Consider the following 21,410-nt stretch of genomic DNA (forward strand, 5'->3'; position numbering starts at 1 on the left):
TTAACTGCTAATGTTCTGTTTATTTCTCGTATAATTTCCATCAAACTGAACCGTTAAAAATTGCTACATTATATTATATTTTATCCCCGTTATTGCAGAATTTTTAAAATTAGCCCAAAAGGAGCATGAAAATTTGATATAGTAATGACAATAATAAATCTTTAAAATGAGCATTACATTCCTATTATGTGATTCGCCATATTTGTACTTCTTCCTGCTCCCCATTTTGTAACTTACAATCAACTTGCATATACTTCCAAATGAAAATCTGTATGACATAACGACTTTCCTGACTTAAACAGCATTAAATATTTCATACATAAAAATTTTAAAGAACTTCTAGAAAATCTTAAAAAAGCTTATCAAAATAATCTGTTTGGGTGAAAACTGTATTTTAATGAGATAACCTAACATCAAAATTCATTCGCTTAGTGCGTTTAAGCTAGTATCATTTTCTATAGGCAGAAAATTCTAATAGATTTAGATCTCTTAGGAAATGAAAATTATTTACAAACTAGATTTTAATGAAAAGAAATGACATCTGTATAAAATATAAATTAAATTAAATTGTCATTATTTGCATATCACATGAAAAAAATACTTCACCTTTTTGGATGCGACAACTGCAACAATCAGAAAAAGTATGAAGACCTTGTGCAGGTGCATAATTTGTTAAACCTAAAAATAACGTATAATAATGTTTACTGGTATGTTAAACATTCTTAAATCTGTATAAAAAAATTAACATTTATAGTTTTCCTTTCAAATGATTGCTTTCGATTTAATTTCAAAACAAGTGAAACTGAGTGTTCGAACTACAGCCTAGTATTAAGACATTCCACATCTATATACAGTCAAAAGTCGTTAATTCGGACACCCATAATCCGGACCTCAAAGCTACAAACTTTCTGCGCATGCGCGTAAGACCATTACGGCTGCGCATATGCGTGTGCGCATGCGCATACTACGTTTACGCATGCGCGTTTAATGTATAACGGACGGTATAAGCTAAGCTAAAATTATCTAATTCAGTTAATGTTGCAGATTGCGTTGTTCCTTAATCTTCGAATTGGATCCGGCTTATTATTTTTTGCAGACTGTTAGAGCAATTTTATAAAAGTAAGCTTGAACTTTCGATTATATCAAATAGAATTTCCGATATATATTTACTAATATGTAAAGGATCTACAAAGCGAAAGTATGTTTCGGAGTCCATTAAACAAAAAGTGGAACTGCTGCAAAAAATGGATAAAGGCATGAAGAAAGTGACAGAGAGGTGATTTGTTTCTCTAACCATTCCGAAATCTGTTTATCAATTTCACGCTGCTCTGCTGGGGAGGGGAGACGTTGCGGCGCGGAATGAATTGGAAGTTGATCTGTCAGCACTATCCTATCTTCTGAGCACATGATTTTACTTTATTTGGCTTATAATTCCTTACTAAATGTAGTATTTCATCTCGATGTACTCCGTCTTTGATATGATTTTAATCAAATTCCTCGTCATTATAATTCGCTTCCGATAGTGAAGAAAGTGACACAGAGGTTATTGAAAACGAAAAAATTTCGATTGACAAATTAGTCGGTATTCTCGACACAGCAATTATAGGACTTGAACAGTGGAACTTTGTAACTGAACAAGAAATTCTGTCTGTTTATAGAATTAAAGAGAAAGTATTATCACATAAAACGAAGCAACTTAAACAACTTACATTGAAAGAAATGTTTAATAAAGTAAACAAATAAATATAAAGCTTTTTTTTTCTTTGTAAATTTTGATACCCTTTAGATCAGAATTGTTCTTTATTTCATAAATTACGGTTTCATAGTTTTAATTTTATAATTTCTGCATGCCATCTTACCAGATTTAAACTGATGATCTATAATCCGGAAAAATCGATAATCCGGAATCGCCGAAGTCCCGACGAGTCCGGATTAACGACTTTTGACTGTATTAAACTGGCTTTAAAAGGTGAGTGGAAATTTAGTTACGATTTTTGTTAGATTATTAGTTAGATTTACGATTTACGATTTTTGATGATTAATTAGAGATTTGTTCTCCTTTAGACTATTCTGAGCTCGATTCTAAACATAGATAAATTCTAACATACAGATAATTTTTCGTTGAATACATGGCATTATGAGAGCCTATAATGTTAATGGAAGTGAGCATTATATTTACAGTATCTCACATTTGTTTTCGGACGCTTGTAGTATTTTTTAAATGTATTTGCACAGATCTTGTACGTGTAATAAAGTGTGGTTATTACACAACTGTCCTGATGTTATCAAAACTCCTGCATATTCTTCCGACTTGAATCCTATCGAACATAGATGGAGTGAGTTAGAGAAAAGAATAAGACATAGCATTTCTTTGAAAGTTCTTCTAAAAGCAGTTCTTACAAAGGAACGGAGCATACTTACACTGAAAATTAATTGAATCCATGCCAAAGTGTATGAAATATATAATTTAGTTAAAGGATATGTAACGAGATATGTCGCGTTATTTTCATATTTTAATTAAAGATAAACTGTTTGTTCAGAGTGTCCGAATACTTACGCGAGTTAATTTTCGAATTAATTACGCAATCATTTAATAAAGTTCGTGGAAATGAGTTTAAATAAAGTGCAATACCTTAATTATTTTAATTTGAAAGATAAAGACCATGGAACATGCAATCTTATTATTCTTGGAACTGACTATTTGGCAGGCTGCATAAAGGATAAAGATCATATGTCTTAAGCATGAACAATACTTCTAAGTCAGATAGATCGTAAACTATCTAGTAATGTGACAAGACGTAAAGTAGGTTCTGCTAAAATATTCTAAACTCAAAACTTTACTCTTTCAAAAGCATATTTTTAAAACATTTAGAAAATATTTTAGAAAAATTTTCAGTTTCCAAAATATAAAAATAATGCTTATATTAGGGAAGGGGCTAGTAGAAGGTAAGACATGATATCATTTACCGCGGTTAGTTTATCTTTTTTATTAAGTCAATGGCCTGTAGAAACCTGAATGAAAACTTGATAAAACTTCCTTTCTAGCACTCAAAAGTTTTATCAGTATTTAACATACTCAACATTTATCATCTACCTGCCAGAAAGAAAAAATATATATTTTTAGGTGAAGATAATACTTGGACTTAAAAACTGTCTGAGTATCATCATACTGATTAAATGCAGAACATATACGCTCACACAAAAAGGGAGAATCGATGACGAATGGGAAAATACAAAGTCGAAATTGGAGTAAATAAATTTAAGCAAATGAAATAAATGCAAACTTATCACATGTATAATTATATGATAGGGTTTAATTTCTGAAATTAAAAGTGCCGAAGGCGTGAGGAAGTGCAAAGAGAAATAAATTAGTAGTAATAAATAATTGTTAATTAAAATAGAAAAACGAAATAAAAATATTTATCAATTAATGATCATTAAAAGTATAATAAATTAAACTAATGCGTCCTAAAAATGAAATGAAAAAAAAGAAAAATGGCGAATTAAAAAATAACATTTACAAGGTTATCATGAATTTTGATATCATCTATATCAATTGGATATTTAATATCAATGAGCTCAAACGCAATGTATCCGTGAGAAGATCTAATCTTTCAGAAGAGCGGTTTTTTTTTTTTTTTTTTTTTTTTTTTAAATAATACGGATTGTCTTATCTTGTGACTAGTTTAACAATTAATATATTCCGGATTATTTCATTCAGTATTCATAACAAGCGGAACACATTGCTCACGACGCACCTGATGTTTGTCTTCGTTTATAATAAATACGCTTGTATTTCAGTAAGAATCAAAGTAAAACAGATTAAATGGTGTACACTTCATTTATATTTAACACTTAACAATTTACTTTTAACGGATGGTCAAACAAACTTTATGCATTTCGTATTATAATATCTCTCTTTTTTTCTAATTGTCTTCGTTCGAAAAATCATCGCTAATTAATGTACTTTCGAAAGTTGTTTTCTTCACTTCTTTTCGTACAACGTCTTCGAAAGCCACTGTAGGAAAATTAAGACATGATTAGAAAAAGTTCATTAGATTTCAAGAAAGAACGATTTTTTTTTAAACCTAACTTGAAAGGGAGCTTTTGGGATTTAATATGCAGTGGAATGCTACAATGTATGGCCGTACGGGCCGTTGACGGGGAAGCTGAAGGGACTGTAAGAACCGCTCTTGAAGAAAACTGGAGTTTAAATTTATCAATAGAGTACAGTTAAAAAAACATTGTTCTTAAATATAAGTGAAAACTCCCGCCGAAATTAAATCCTAACTACAGCCATGCTGTAATGCAAATATAATACAAATGAGACCACAAGGTGCGAAATCATTTAGCCTTTTGTGACGAAACATGTTTCATGTTTTCTGTAAAAACTTAGAAAGCATTTCTCTAAAAGTCCCGGTAACAAAATTGAAATTTACATATTTTTAAATAGTATTTAACATTATGGAGTGTGAAGAACTTAAAGACCTTCATATTTTCACATGAACACAAATATATATCAATTTAAAACTTTGATAAATAATATCATTTAACCACGCGGTGGTTTTTCAGTTCAATAATAAACACGCATTTCAATGATAATATAAGTTCTTTTCCTTAAAAGCAAAAAACGGTTCTTACGCTCGAATTAATAATAATTTTTAATTTTCCTCACGAATGGCTAAATTGTTAAGACTATTGATATACCGAACTCGGGTCAAGCGGTCATGATTTGCATCATGTGTAACATAAATGTGAGTCAGTTTCCCATAGTAAGTTCGTCATGAAGCCATCCCTTAGTCAGATGCCCTCATGTATCGAACTCGGATGAAGTGGTTAGTCTTCATGTGTTTCACCATGTGTAACATAAATACGAGTCAGTTTCCCATAAGTGCGTCACGAAGCCATCCTTTCCCTCTGGAGATGTTCTCATGTGCTTTGCCATATCCAAATAATCTAATAATCTAACCTTGAAATGCCTTTAGAGTTTTTAAATTTATTTTAATGTCAACATAAAACTGACATTTGTTATTTAATAATTAGTGTTGTAGAGTCATTGGCTTATTTTGAAGTACACCAAGAAAGCATGAAGAAAGGAGGGATAAATGCCTTACAGTATAAAAGCTTTAGCCACAGTCACAGTGTAACATTTCATGTTGGAATTAATTATGCATTAAATGATTAAAATTAATTTCAGATAAACAATATGTAAAGTAAGACATTTAAGAAATAAAAATTTTTAATTAATAAATGTTTTTCTCTGCTTTAAAATCGATTACGAATAATATTTCCTTCTCTCTTTGTATCGTGGATAACGATAGTAACAACAAAAGAAAAATTAATTTTATTAAGCTCAATTATGTAGCATGCTATTTAATAAAAATGTAAATTAATTAGAAATCATTAATGCATTATCATATGAAAAATGTACATTTTAAAATATAATAAATTAACTATTAAATTAAAAGGTCCATTCACTTTTTTTACACTAGCATATTGCGTTATGTGAATATTTTGCTATAGAATGTACCAGATGTTTCGTAATTTTATTTGTGAACTGGATTTAATAAATTAAACACAGTTTCAAAGACTTGAGATATAACTGCATAATATACTCATGAATTCTCATAGGTAAGCTCATAGCGAAGTTGTAACTAGGCAACTGTACGCTGGCACACAGTACAGGAAGTCTTGAAATGGCTGTTATTATTATTATTATTATTATATCTATATATTAAGGGGTTTAGTTTGGTTTATTTAATGGCAACGCACTGGACAGCTGTTCGCCTAAGGGAAGGCGGACAGCCGTCGCTCGTGGAGGATTTTCTTAGGAAAACTGGTTCGTATATACATTACACATTGGTAAAACTACGAAAATGCCCACACAGCTATCCCCGAACCGAACCTAACTGCTGCCAGTGTTCAGCGACTTTACCACTCGGCCGCTGGTGTTACATACGTTAAGGGGTTCAAAAATAAAAGCTTCAGCAAAAACACACACTAAACTAGTTGTGCCTCGAATCATTTGTATCTAGTCTTTCAGCTGTAACAAAAACATAATAACAAATTAATGCGGCTACTATATTATAAAACCATATAGTAATTACCGGAAAATTACGATTAAAAATTTATCTGTAGTTTCTAGCAGTTTAAGCTGGAGAATGAGTTCATTTCGCTACATATATTAAATCATTATTCAAAATAAAAAGAATACACTGTTTATGGCACTATTAGTTTTTGTTTATATTATTCTTGTATTTCAATAAGAATCGACATGAAAAAGAATATTAATGCTGCACACTTTATTTATGAGCATTACTTACAATATTAATGTATTCTGGATTACGTACAATTACATTAAGCATTGTTGTGAATAACAGCAGTTCCCAAACATAATGATATCATCTGCCAATACTGATGATATTCCATGCAATTTTCTTTTTATTTTTTGTATTTTATATATGGATAGATTTTTTGTACGCTAGTGGTTTACAGTGTCTCACAAAAGTGATGGGACACTTGTGCTTTACAAAAGAAACTGTAGTAAAATAAATTAAAAAAACATGTAAAAATTTTTTGTGGGTGTTTTTCATACTTAAATTTAGTAACAAATATTACATGACATACATTTTCTCAAAATATTAAAATATTAATTTAATAAAAATACAATTGTATAGAACGGAGCAAAAAATGGCTCACATAAGTGATGGGACACTTACTTTTCCATCAAATATTTATCCAAAAATTTTACTTTTTAAAAGGTTTTAATATTTCGTTGGATTTCCTTTTACTTTTAAAACATGATTTAATCTTCTTGGGATGGATTTGACTAACTTTTTTGTGATTTCTGGAGTGATTTTACCCCATTCTTCTTGAAGCACCAATTTTAATTGTTGTTTTGAAGAAATGGTGTGTTTGCGAATTCTTGATTCCAATTCTTGCCAAATATTCTCTATGGGATTTAAGTCTGGAGATTGTGGTGGTGTTTTTATTATTTCAGGACAGTTATACAGCAGCCAGAGTCTAACATTCAAAGCAGTGTGCTTGGGGTCATTGTCCTGGTAAAATTTAAAATCGTAAAGAAGTTCAATTTAGTGCTGAAGATTTCAAATTTTGATTTAAAATGTCAATATACTTGTACTGATCCATTATACTGTCAATAAAAACAAGATTACCAACTACAGCGGACGACATACACCCCCATACCATAACTCCTCCTCCACCATGTTTTACTGTTGGCACCAAGTTCTGTTTGCGAAATTCTTCCCTGGGTTTTCTTCACACCAAGATTCTACCGTCAGAACCAAATATATTAAATTTACTCTCATCAGCAAATATAACTTCATTCCAGTAATCAGAATTCTTATTTATGTTGGATTTTGCGAAAGCCAGTGAGTTTTCTATTCTTTTCACTTACGAAGAATTTTTTCCTGGCTGCTCTACCGTGATATCCAGCAGATCGAATTACTCTTATAATAGTCCCAGAATTAACAATTACTCCATATAATGCTTGTAAATCAGCAGCAACTTTAGGAGCACTCATTCTTGGATTTTTTTTTTAATATTTCGAAAGATAATTCGCTTTATTCCATTGGATAGCTTTGATGGTCGGCCAGCTCTTTTTTTTATCCTGAATCATATGATTCTTTTTATATTGTTTAATGATAAAGAAAACTGTTGAATGACTCAAGTTAACTGTTTCAGCAGTTTCTCGAATAGATTTTCCACGTTCAATATGCAAATTAATAACTAATTTTCGAATTTCAGGCAAAGTTTCTTTTCGTTTAGCATTCATGGCTGCACAGAGCTAAAAAACACAAAAATTCCAAAACAAAATGTAGAGAAATACTGCAGACAATTTTATAAATTATTGCCAATTGCTTTTGAGTAAAAATAAAAACCCAAATAAATATTTTTATTGTAGTACTTAATAGTATCTAATGGTGTCCCATCACTTATGTGAGCCATTTTTTGCTCCGTTCTAAACAATTGTATTTTTATTAAATTTATATTTTAATATTTTGAGAAAATGTATGTTATGTAATAATTGTTACTAAATTTAAGTATGAAACACACCAACAAAAAATTTTTACATGTTTTTTTAATTTATTTTATTACAGTTTCCTTTTGAAAAGCACAAGTGTCCCATCACTTTTGTGAGACACTGTATGTTAGTAAATTTTCTTGCAACAGCGCAGTAAACAAGGCAAAGATCAGTTAATCCGCCTTCAGGATCGGAAATTAACCGTACAGTACGCATAATCAGTTCCGATATATTACTGCTTTTGATTTTACTTTCGCTTTCGTTACTTAAATTCGACATTTTTTTGGGGGGGGAGGGGAGGGATTTTATCATCGGTTAAAAGAGATCTTAAATAAAAATTACAAAATCTATTTTTTCCAGTTCCCTTAGAATACTAAAAAAGTAATCAATTATACTCGAGGCCGTATTACTAATCCGGTGTTATATATCATCCTCATAACTTGTTCGAACACCCACGTGCGAACAAGAAAAATTACAGCTCTTGTTTTGAATGCCCAGACCAATTGGAATTCGCAGCCGCTGACGAAAACGTTTTCGCCTGTGCATTGTTGATTTAAAAATAATCACCAGTTAAACAACTGCCTTTTTAAACCAACTTGATTCTTCATCGAACTGATATCTGTATTGAAGTATCTGTAAATAAACGAAGTGAAGAGCTAGAAGACACATAGTTATAGTTAAGTACTGGGAGAAATCTGATTGGTTCTACAACTAAAGAACAGATTTTGACAAATTCTAAATGTGTGGCAAACTCTAAATGAGTAGCGATAATTTTGAGTTTATGGTTATTCTAATATGTCACAGTCTCTCGTAATAAATATACCTCATTCGATTATCATACTAACTCTTGAATTATAAATGAATGTTGTAAATAAGTTAACCAATAAACAAAAATTTATATAACACTTTAAAATAAAAAAAGCCATTTATGTCCCTCAACAATTCAATACCATCATTAAGGAAATTTGAAACAAATAGTTTCATTATCGAAATTTTAATGAGTCAGTATTTTATAAAAATTATTCTTTATTCCTGTACCATATTTACTTTATTTAACATATTAACGTGGTTGAATAGAAATACTTTTTTAATACCAGCCTATAGTTTTTCTACTTCTTAAACTCTACTCGAAGTTTCATAATTTTCTCTCAGATTTGATAGTTTGTCGACCTATGTTAAAAGAGAGACCTATGTTAAAAGAGAAAAGTTGATTCCAAGCCATGAGATAAGGAACAATATACAAAAATAAATCCGATATGCAAATATTTCTTACTATTCAAAGATTAACCGGCACAGTATTTAAGAAGAATTGTACATATTTCCCTGCAGTAATGCTGATCACAGTGGAATGAAGCTTACGTAGACAACCAGTGTGTTTTATCGTAATTAAATAATCGAATTAAGAATATCAAAAATGTAATTAAAGCTTTTGAACTAAACAAAATATATAAACTAATTTTTTTATCGTTAAAGAGTTTCATACTTTCATTAGTTACAATAAATTTTTGTCTGTAAAAAGGTACTTTCATTAATTACTAAAGCATAATTTGTAATGCCTGATATTCAGTGTGTTAAATTATAATAACAAATGCATTAGATTTAATGGAGAAATAGATGCGCCCAGTTACAAGTAAGACAAGCATTGATGTAATTTTGGAGTAAACTGGAAGTACAGTAGTTGGATTTGAATGACCAATGGCTTTCTAATTCACCATGTGCATCAATACTAGGATTTGATTTTGAAGTTAGTCAGTCTTTTTACATTATCTATGTACTAGTAAGTGCTGTAATATAAATAATATTGAAAAATTGCATGCATAATATCATTGCTGAAAGATAAGCATTCTTCGAAGATAATTCATACATTGAAGACCTTGGCAGGTTCGTGAAGAAAGTATGATGGATACAGCTGGATTCAGAAAATCCAGGCCTCTCAAAGGGTCGCACGCAGGGTCTTATTAAATTTTTGTCAGACTATCAAAATAAGATAGTCTCATAGGATAAAAGGAAGGAATATTCATCAGACTTTCTTCTTGTCGATTGCCGTAGCTCTACGGATCAGGGCCTATTTCCCTCTTGGACCTAGGACTCCATGTTTTAAAGGGCTTGTGTTATTTTTCATAATCTGTTCATTCTGTTATTCTTCATTCTTCTCGTAAACATTCTGTTATTCTTCATTGTCTTGTTAATCATAATAAAGCGAGGAAAAGTAGCTCTGAAAGAGTGTTGTGACAGGGGGCCCATGTTGGTTTATTGGGGTCTTCTCTAAGAAGAAGTTTATTAAATTTATGCAAGAATATGACCGTATCAATAACAAATGTCAGAAGAAATATAGAGAAAAAAATTATTAGGGGAAAAAAAGGATATTGCCGTTTAAAAAAAAAAATTACAAAATGTTAAAGCTAAAAACCTTATAACCTATCTGCTCTCTGTGGGGGAAAAAGGAATGCAGCTGAGCAGCGTAATAAATTTACTTGAACGCAATACTAATACATTATACGCCTTAGCATGTTTCTCATGAAACTTACAGTAGCTTTGACTTTAGCCAGCAATAAATAGTGCAGAATACACGGCAACCTTTCTGTTCCTCCCCGTGTTGTTCATCTGAGTCATTAGGGCAAATCTATTTTCAGAGTGATATCTAAATCAAGATTAAGAAAACACGTGCAATGTTTCCTGACGTTTTTTTCGGTAAAACGGTGACTTTGATGCGAAGCATTAGAGAAAGTTCTGGGGGAAAAAAGCATAAATTTAAGTGTCAAATGGTATCCTGAGAAGTTTATTTTTCGAAAAATAAAAAGGGGTAGCTTTACTGAAGACGTAAGAGTGAATCTGAATACCAAGAAAATGCTTACAACGTAAAACAAGATTAATGTGTTAAATATGATCCTACATACCCTTTTTTAATAACAATCAGTGATTGAAGAATATCATCTGTTTAACAAAAGTTAAATAAAGACACATTGTTAGTCTCATTTCATTTAGATGTATGTTAAACATTGACCCAAATACGTTCCGACTTCCTTTCCTTTGTTTCAATTCTAATTAGGATACGAGATCTGTGAATTCCAAGATTCATTATTCTCACGAAACGTTAAAGATTGAAGATTCGGTTTACTTGATTATGGTAAAGCACATTAAGGCTATCTGCCTAAGAGAAGAGGTGCCTTCGTGAAGGACTTTCTAAGGAAAACTGACTCGTATACACGTTACATGTGGGAAGATTCATGAAAACGCACGTGCAGCCAGCCCGTTCACCTGGAATCGAACCAGGTCGGAACTATTAGTATTCAGCGATTTTACTCCTCGGACGCTGGTCGGTCCTGAAACATGCCATAATGTTCAGTGGCTTGTTTGTTTATAATTTTATTTCACAGAAGAACATAAGGGATTCACAGCCAATAAGAACGAATACAACAGTTGAATATAAGCTAATAACCACTCAACAACAAGTCGGTGACAGCACAGTGCTGAAGCACTCGACTTTACATAACATTCTTGAATTCGCTTCCTGTTTTTCAAATTCAGTTCTTAAGTTCGAGGCGGAAAACCTTATACATTTGTATTTAACAATCACGTAAAGGAAATCAAAATAAACCAGTAAATAAAAGTAACAATGATCCATAAAATAAATTATGGGATTTGGTTGAGAGCATTAAAATTCGGCAGAAATTCAACTATCCGAATGCCTAACCATCCGGATTGCTGCGCTCTTGTTCTAAGCATAATGTAATTTATTTGCATATTTTAAATGTTTTGTTTATTTAAATTTTACAAAAAGGTAATATAGTATAAAAATTGCATGCTTCATATTATTGCTAAAAGGTAAGCATACTTTGAAGATATTCATAAATTGAGGGATTTAACAGGCTCGTGGAAAGAGAATGATGGACACAGCTGGATTCAAAAGATCCACACGCCTCAAGCGTTCATCCGCAGGATCGTATTAAATTTTTCTTTATCTTCGTAGAGTACCTATTTTTAAAGAAGCTGTTAAATTTAAATCAGAGGTATCCAAACTTTTTGTCTGGAAGACTACGTAAAATTTTGCAAATTGCAATTGACTCAATGGATAGTGATTTGCCACGTGTTCCGTAAAATATAAGACATTGGAAAAGAGCTGTAAAAAAAACTGATACCGCATAAATACTCTTATTTACGAAAATGTTATTTCTGTAAGCTTTGTTTTTAAGGAGAACTTTTAAATTCCAAGTAGCTATAAATAAGCAAGATTAAAATCTGTAGCGAACCGGCCTCAGGCCCTTCGGTCATATGTGGTCCTAGTCTAATGTTTTATTATTTTATGCAATAATTATAAAAAAAGGTAATCTTTTCGTTTAAGTTTCGTTGTATAGAAATAAATTATGTGTTTAGTCAAATGCAAACAAAATATAATTTCTTTGTTTAAATTTGGTACATTTAGGAGTAAAGAAAACCTAATGTGCTTAATTTTATAGTTCACACATACAACAAACAAACAAACAAACAAACAAAAAACTTATTCTATGATTCTGTTTTAATGGATTCTGTTTCAGTTACAGTGAACCCTCTCTAAGGCCAGTAGTTACGGTTTCGGACAGTTTTTACTTCCTTGTACAAAGTAAAGGAAGTATTGTAATCGCGAAATATTTCGGGTATCATATTTCAATGAAAATATCCATTTTGACCGCTATCAAATGCAACTTAACGATGTTTTTGAGTGACATCTGTAACGTAAGGACAGAACTATACTTAGTGACCTATTAAATTATACATATTTTTGCTGCACTTCATTTAAACTTATATTAACTTATTTAACTTTCTGGAATTTTCTAATTCAATCAATTCAGTTCTCACTTCGCGGCAAGGCAAAAATACATAAAAACTCAAAACATCTTCATTAAAAATTTTAAAATGCGAACACCAAATACAGTTGCAATTAGAATTAAAGTTTCTATGCAAAAACAAGCAATTCGGACAGTGGGCAGAAAGACAAAATTCGGTGAACAAAATTGAACATTATCTTTTGTTCATAGTGGGCAAAAAGGCACTGACGTTGGTACGTAAAACTAACTTAATTCACTATTCTACTAAGAGTTTCGAATCGCTAGGCATAGCATTGCTTAAACTTTTAAATTATTGATAATTATACAACTATTGCATGCAGGTCTACCAACGGCATAAAAACTTTAACGAGATTATAAGAACAACATAATTCAATCACTTTTAAAGCAAAAAAATGCACAATTTACCAACATATAAGAATAAAAACCTAAGCTTACCAATCCAGGTAACAGAGGGGCTATATATCCTATATATGGATTCGAGAGCGGTCAAAATGAATTTTTTTTGTTGAAATATGATACCCGAAATGTTTCGCTAAATATTTCGTTTTATACGACGTATAGGAAGTATAATAAACAAACCTTGCTTCGTATGGGGAAGTCAAAAAGGAAAGACAGAAAGAGAAAAGAAAGATGAAGACTGATGCATAAATGCATTAAGCACTCAACTTCGAATTTAACTCAACCGATTGCAAATCTAAAGCAGAAATGAAATGTTTTCGATGTCATTTCAACACTGATTTATTATACAATACAAGCAGAGAAAATGATAAAGATAGCATTAAAGATGTATATGTTAATTTATTCAGCCCTTTAGCCAGCACAAAGTTTAGCTCCGAAATCACTCAGTTGCTAAAAGTAGCACAAGAAAGATATATTTTCTTGATAATGGACGTGGATAATACGTGGACTCTTTTTCTTCTAATATAGTTTGGACACATTTCCATATGCACGTATATGTACTTCAATAAAAGTGTTTGGAAAAAGTGTTTCTTTGGCGTATGTACAATCTGACTTTCTGAGGAGAAAGCTGTTTAATTCTCTGAAGCAAGTCTGAGTGGTAAATTAGGCGATACTGAATACATAGCTCTCGTGTGATTTATCGCGTGTGTTTCAATTAAGTAAACAAATACGTAAACTACGTTGAATTAATTATTAACTGTTTTGTTAAAATTAATTTTGTTGCTACAATAAGACTCGGAAATATGATTTTTTGATTTATGTATTACGTAAAGTACTTCACTATGGGAGAGAAAGTAGACATTTTGGTAATTGATGGTCTCGGGCTGTGCGTTTGTGTAGATAAAAACTGATATGAAGAAATTTCATTTAATTTCTTCGAAAAATGAGTATTTTGTTTTACAGATTTTTTTTTTTTCCTTTATAACTGTACTTTTCTTGCAATAAAACAGGATAAAATCCCCTTACTTGTATTATTTGGCCTACAGAAGGAGAAAATATCCGCATTTTTCGAATATTTTGGAAAGATATCTGGAGCCAGATATTGGAAAGTCTGCAGCATTTAAAAAATATTTGCGGAAACGGAAATAAGCACTAGATTAAAAAAAAAAAAAAAAAAAAAAAAAAAAACTATTATCATCTAATAATAATTTACCATCTAATAAAAATAAAATGCTGTATAACGAAGAATTTTACAATTCTTAAAGAAAAATAGCTTTATAAAAAATATAAGAAAACTGACATCAGATTACTTGTTCAGTGCAAAACTGATGCAAAATGTTCAAGTTAGTTAGAGATATGAGTATGGATATGCGAAATCAATAAATATACTATAAATTCTGAAACTAAAATTTTTAAACCTCTGTACACAATTCTAGAACAACTGTTTAGCTAATATATTAAATATTCGATATGGTGCCCGTTTTTGTGAGTTTCCTTGACATAAAACAGGAAGTAAAGCAAAAAAAATAGCTAAGTTATTATTCTTTTCCCTCACATAGCGAACGCCATATGTTCGGATTCGTTAACTTAACAGATAAATGTAACCGTAACAGAACTGAGGTCAGCGGCGCGAATACGAGAAAGAATAAAACGTTTATTACCCTGAATAACCCAGACGATAAATGCTGAGAACTTGCTTATGATTTACTTCTCTGGCACAGCTTGATTGGGCAGCATCCTGGAAATTTTATTTATTTCTTAGAAAGTCTTGAGAACAAGCAGGCTTCGTAGCTATATTTAGATGTGAATCATTACGTTTTCAATACTCTGTTTAGGACTAAAGAGAGGCTTTGTTTAAATTTGTTAATTTAAATTTTCAGAGTTTTGTTTTTGGTGTGCTTAATATTTTACCACTAATGAAAGATTAAAAAAGGCTCTGTTAAAGCAGATTTAAATGAACGATTGCAATTAAAACAGTAAAGCTAAATTTAAAATCAGAATATTTAATAAGTTTCAAACTAAGTTTTAATAAGAAGAAAAATTTTATTTGTTACATTCTAGCAGTTTTTTAGAGACGGTATAAGGTATTTTTTCTCTCTCCTTTCCGCATGCCTTCGTGGTGTAACAGTTAGCACACTCGGCGCTTATTCGAGAGGTCCAGGTTCGACTCCCGGCGAAGGCCTTGCTCATTTTTCATGTCTCCTGCTTCAAAATAATAACCTAATGACTCGACAGTGGCGCCCGAACTAAAAAGGTGGTGGATGATGATTCTTCATTATCACGATTTGGCGATTGGGTGCTCTAATCCTCAGTCGCCTTTTGAAAGGGGGAGTATATAAGGTATTTTCTACCTCTTTCTGCATGTCTTCGGGGTGTAATGGTTAGCACACTCGGCGCATATTCGAGAGGTTCAGTTCGAGTCCCGGGGGGCGGCATTGCTCATTTTTCACGTCGCCCGCATCAGAAAAAACCTGATGACTTTTTAAAAAAAGGCAGGTAGTTAAAGTACAATCTCATGAATGGAAACATTAGTGAAGGCCTATCTAAAGGAAACTGGTTCACATTTGTGTTACATATGCGAGAACCTACAAAAATCTCATCCACTTATAGGTCGTTTTTAGAAAATCCAATATGGAACAATTCATATCCATTTAACCTTTAGGCTAATGATAAGCTTAGCTACAAAAGGGAACAAGTGAGACATAATTAGTTCATTTATTTATTTATTTATTTTTAATCATTTAACTTTCTCATTTTCCTGGAATTTTTATTGATGTGTCTACTAATTGTAGCACAGTCACTGACTGAATACCTGATAAAAAAAGAACGTAAAAAATGAGAAAAGAGTAAGTAGGGATAATCTTAAATAAAAGTATCTTAAGTAATAAATCTTAACCAAAGAGTTTGTACGTAAAATCTTAGACAAAAACAAGCATAAAGAGCATTTTTTATTTATTTCGTATTTAAATTATGTTCAATGCTGTGACATTTATTCCCAGGCTATTTTCTATATATTTGGAATAAAATGCAATAGGAAACTTAAGCACAAAGTGTTAGAGTTGCTTATCCCCAAGTCCAAGCATGCCCCAATCGGGCACAGTAATAGTAAAGGATAGGGTTAGGGATTTAACCTATGGATGGAGAAGATCCTTGGTCCCCATAATAACAGAATCCTTGATCACCTATGGTAATAATAAGGAGGATAGTCATATTAAAGGTTTCACCACAAACGCCCAAGGACATAGGTCCATCCTTATTTTTACTGAAATCATCTTGGATCTCGAATCGGAAAATCTTCGTGATGTCCTATCTACCATGAATTTTTGAAAAATATTCCCAAACCGATGAATTCTCAGTGTTCTTTTCCACAAAGACGTCAGAAAATCACAGTATCTGTGCCTTATTTGTGATATAAATCCAATCCTATCAATATGGCACCTAGTTTTGGCTAACCTCTTACTAACTGGTTGGCTGTTATATGTATGCGCAGTGGCTAATCGCACCGACGGTGCGAATAGCTAAAAGGCTATTCACACAACCTACGTTAGCGCATGCGCACAATCAATCCAGGCACCAGCATTTTACGCCGATTTCCGCGAGGCAGGCGAAAGTGAGAGCCAAGATTGTTAACCCTAACTCAGAAAGGGTTGTTAATAGTTCACCAGCAAGAGAATAATTTGCAAATAATAATTATCAGTTACAAAGACGATGTCAATCTATATACATGATAATGTTCAGGAAATGATTAGATAAAATAGGGATTTAATGATGGTTCTAATTGCAAGCGAAGACGTGTAATTAGTTAAGAAATCTTTAATGTACTGACAAAAAGGCTATAGAAATTACTTAAATTCTTTTATTTAATAGAGGAAATTTTATGCAAACTTAGACCCTATTCTTATAGCATAAGACTGCCAGAATTTATTATTCAATACGAAAACTTACTAAAAATTATAATATTCTTATATATTCATAATTTTTTCAGTATTCACTCATGTTTCAAATGCCACATTTCAAAATCAAAGTTATTTATGAAATAAAACCTTATACAATCTGATAAATCATTTGTGTGTGCAAATTTTTAAATCTAAATCTCTCACATTAATTTTTTTTCTGTCTTTTAAATTACATCCCATTATTTTTTTCAATTTAATTTATTAATGTGCTTGTACTAATATTTCAAAGTTCTTTGAAGTACTTTATGTGTCATGAAAATGCAAAGTATTTCCATAAAAAAAATAAACAGTCATACAGAATTGTTAATAACCAGTATTATATGATTAATTAGTCATTTAATAGTTGATTTAATCGCTTTTAACTTATTTCATGTCTAAATATTCTACACGGAAAACTTCTGTCTAATTTTTATTATCTTTCCTCGGACGAAGATTTTCAAAGAGTCTTGATTTCAAAGAGTCTTGAGAGAATTAGTCTTGATTGCGTAAAACACATCTTTGAAGCTAACTGTATTCTAAGAAGTGCAAAAAATGTAAACAAGGTTTTGTCCCCCCCCCCAAAAAAATCAGTCATTGATACTATTTCAACCGTTCAGGAAAACGATAAACATTGCGAACATAAAAATCTACCTTTTTTTATATATACTTTAATAAAAGGAAATGTGTTCCTTCTTTTTATAAGAAAAGCAACCTATTTTCCTTTCTAAACTTCTGAAAGTCGCCAACGCTTAAAGAATGAAAAACTACGCCAAAGTAGTAACCCGCCTTTTAAAGAAAAGACTCACTACAACACTTAGGCAGTTCGCGTACGTAGAATCCGTTATGGATCTAACAGTTCAATGCGCATGCGTGGTTAATGGTGGTGCGAATAGCTTGAGCGGCTAATTGCACCGCTGGTGCGAATAACATCGGCCATATGTATGACAGTAGGGGCTTGTTAATGTGATCATGTTTGTTTCGATAGCATTAGACAGATCATAACATTAAGCGATGAGAAAAATATTTTTCGAAGTAACAAAGAAATTTAGCTAATTTAATATCAATACAACTCAGAACATAAAAATACTTACTTTCACAGCATTTTAATTAAGGAAAAAGCCATTAGAAGATGATTATCTGGATTTCTTATTGAAAAGTTCATTTTTCAACTGTTCATAATGCTTCTGGAGATTAATTGGCCGGTTCTATACTCCTAATCTTAATATTCATACGCCAGCCCTCATCTCAGCATTCTGTAGGAAATTAGCCGACTTTGTCGTCACCTTCTTCAGGAAGTTTATCACATGATGTGCTTTTTTAACTTCTCCTGCTTCCAAAAAAATACCTAATGTGTCTACAAGTGAAATACTGTGGATATCAGGAATTGATATAAATTTAGATGCTTAAAGGAGGTGACTGTTTTACGTTTTTACTTAAATTTGTGAAGTTATTATATTTCTAATCAAAAAAACATTTAATGGGACAGAGGAATATGTTTTATTTTCTACTTTTTTTTATTTCGAATTATGATTTTCCGTATGAGGAAATAAAATAATTCATAAATAAATATAAATTTATATAAGCTTTCTCCTTTGAAAATTATTACTGCCACCAGTTTCCTCTAGAACTGACACGTGTGAGGTTATTAGTGACATCTATCACATTTGGTCTAGAACAGTGTGGTTCTCAGCGGTTGAGTAGCGAGATGCATTGGATATACGTCAAACTCCGAAATTTTATGAATAAAAATAATTTATATATTTTCAGTCAATATTAATATTGTTAAAAGAATAACAGAAAAACTTTATTTATTTTACAGAGCTTTACATTGTTGTTTATAATAAAAAAGATTAAATTATTAATCAGAAATCTTTGTTCTTTCTGAACAGAAGTTCACTTCATGGTGAAATCCAGCAGAGAAAATTCTTCGTGTCGAATCCTGATCAGTGCATATAATGTAACCCAGTAATTAACGCTTCTTAACTACATCAGTTGATACATCCAATTATTTAATGATAAAATATTCGATCGTCATGTAGCTTTTCATGCAGATGACTCTGGGTATCTGAATACATGTCATAAATCTTCTGGCAAATAGTATCATATGACAGTAGAGCGAAGGATATTTCTTTTTCAGTACCATTGCTTACCATCGATTCCATTAGTTCTTTGCGGAGAGGTGAAATTATTTCTTCAGCTTTAATGTGGGGCTGCATATTTTTGCTACAATTTCCATAACTGTAGAGCTGAACACCTAGGGTTTTTTTCAGAAATAGTTGCTCTCCGTATGCCGTCCCCTTCTCTTGTGATGATTACAATCGACTAAAATTTCTTGTACTTTCTAGACAAATGATTGTGATATTTAACATTCAACTATCTTTTCAGAATTACTAAAGCCTACTAAACATTTAATGCTTGATTTTCCTTCACAAACAGTACGTTCTGGTACAAGTCAGTTTTGAGATTCACTAAATATAAATCTAGACATTAAGCAATTACACTGTTCCAGGAAAGAAATGTTCCAACAATTTTTACATTTCCCTTCGTACTTCTTGCGTGCACTTGGACGACTTAGTTTTAACCTTATTCTCACTTTTCATTACTCTTAAACTCTGATTCATCCTCGGACGTTTCTCCTTCTAACCAGGAAAGTTTCCAAATAAAAGCTAAATTTTTATGTAAATAAAATTAACACAACACTGTATATGATACTTGTAATAAAACTAATATCAACCTCAAACCATTCCAGAACACGAAGCAAATGGCGTTCTGGCCTGAAAATACCAACAAACACAGGCACACCAGCGGCTGGGCGGTAAAATTGCTTAACACTGGTAGTTCAGTTCGGGGTTCGAATCCCGGCGAACGGGCTGGCTGCATGGACCATGCGTACCCCATGTATACGAGCCAATTTCCCTTAAAAGGTGAAGGCATCCCTCCCCTTGGGCAGGTAACCTTCGAGTGATTCGCCAAAACAAACAATTTATAAACCCACAAACAGCCTTACAAGCCAATAAATGATTGAGTATTGACTATAAACCGAGCGCTCAAGATCCAGTCTTTTGCAGTGTTATCAAAGGACCTAACCTTCTAAAATGTTTTGCTAATAATAAGTTGACTTTTACCCGAAAAATCATAATTTTTTAGTTCTTTGTTTTTATCACTAAAATTGAAAAGAAGTTTTATACTATTCAATGGAAAAAAAAGTCTGCATACGAAATCAGGTGATTTATAGTTTTGGAGAAAATACCTTGGACAGTTCTGTTGTATCCACCTGTATTTTTCAAATTCCGAATGTTTTCTTCGAGATTTCCAAGGTCTATTTTTTGCTGTACAAGAAAAGAGAAAAGGTAACTGTATAACACCGCATTAGAAACACCTGTATTACACCTACAAAAACTAGCTAGATCAATAGAATAACATTTAAGGTCTTATATTTTGTGAAATGAATTATAATGACTAGAATATTTACTCATCAGATAAACAAACATAGAATTAAAGCACTTCAGGTTTATTCTCCCTCACCGCTTGTGAATTATTAAAATATACAAACATAAATTTACCACACAGTATGGACTGGCTTAAAACTCTAAGCTTCCTTTCAAAATGGATATAAATTCAACAATTTGACCATACGCTTGCCCAGATCGCGACAAAAATTCCAACCCACATTTACCAGGACAGGATCTAAACTCAGTCTGCTATACTCTGTTTTAATCGTCAAAGCCAGAATACTTTCAGCAATCATAGACACATAGACTATTCGTGCTATCTGTTTGGCTGGTGAAAGAATTCATTGTACGATGTTTACTAGACTTATAATTTTTGCAGACTGTAAAGTTCTTTCAGAGTAATTTTAAAATTTATTATATTATTTTTCTTTAAAGCATAAAAAATTAGCTATTTATAAATTTATCATAAATAGTCAATATAAATGACAGAAGAAAAGACATGTATAAGAAGACGACATATGAAGTAGTTAAAAATAATAAAAAGGATTTATCCTGAGAACTAATTCATTTCTCCATCTGGTAGCTATTAGCAAAACAGGAACTTGCTTTGACACGGTCATAACCCTGTCTGATGTGGCATAATTATAGCCGAAGGAGCTAAGTTTTTTTTCAATCTGTTAAGACTATTTATTAAAGCTATTTCTTATGAATCTTCTAAAGCATATGATTAAAATAGTATTTGCGAGCTACTCAT

General features: G+C 31.8%; 1 protein-coding gene across 2 annotated transcripts in view; it reads right to left on the reverse strand.

Moving 5' to 3' along the window:
• Positions 1-21,410, reverse strand: part of LOC118194600 (SPARC-like) — a 55,242-nt gene that overhangs the window by 18,056 nt on the left and 15,776 nt on the right. The window contains exons 2-3 of one of the 2 annotated variants that reach the window (XM_035365775.2): positions 20,455-20,533; positions 607-678 (exon numbers count right to left, since the gene is read on the reverse strand). In XM_035365775.2, coding sequence (XP_035221666.1) covers positions 607-666 — 60 coding nt within the window. In that variant the 5' untranslated portion in view covers positions 667-678; positions 20,455-20,533. The remainder of the gene's footprint in view (positions 1-606; positions 679-20,454; positions 20,534-21,410) is intronic. The other variant, XM_035365774.2, reaches the window with a different exon arrangement.

The sequence above is a fragment of the Stegodyphus dumicola genome, chromosome 10, assembly GCF_044657685.1.
Source record: "Stegodyphus dumicola isolate Sdum_Otavi_A_Nest chromosome 10, ASM4465768v1".
Classification (NCBI taxonomy): domain Eukaryota; kingdom Metazoa; phylum Arthropoda; class Arachnida; order Araneae; family Eresidae; genus Stegodyphus; species Stegodyphus dumicola.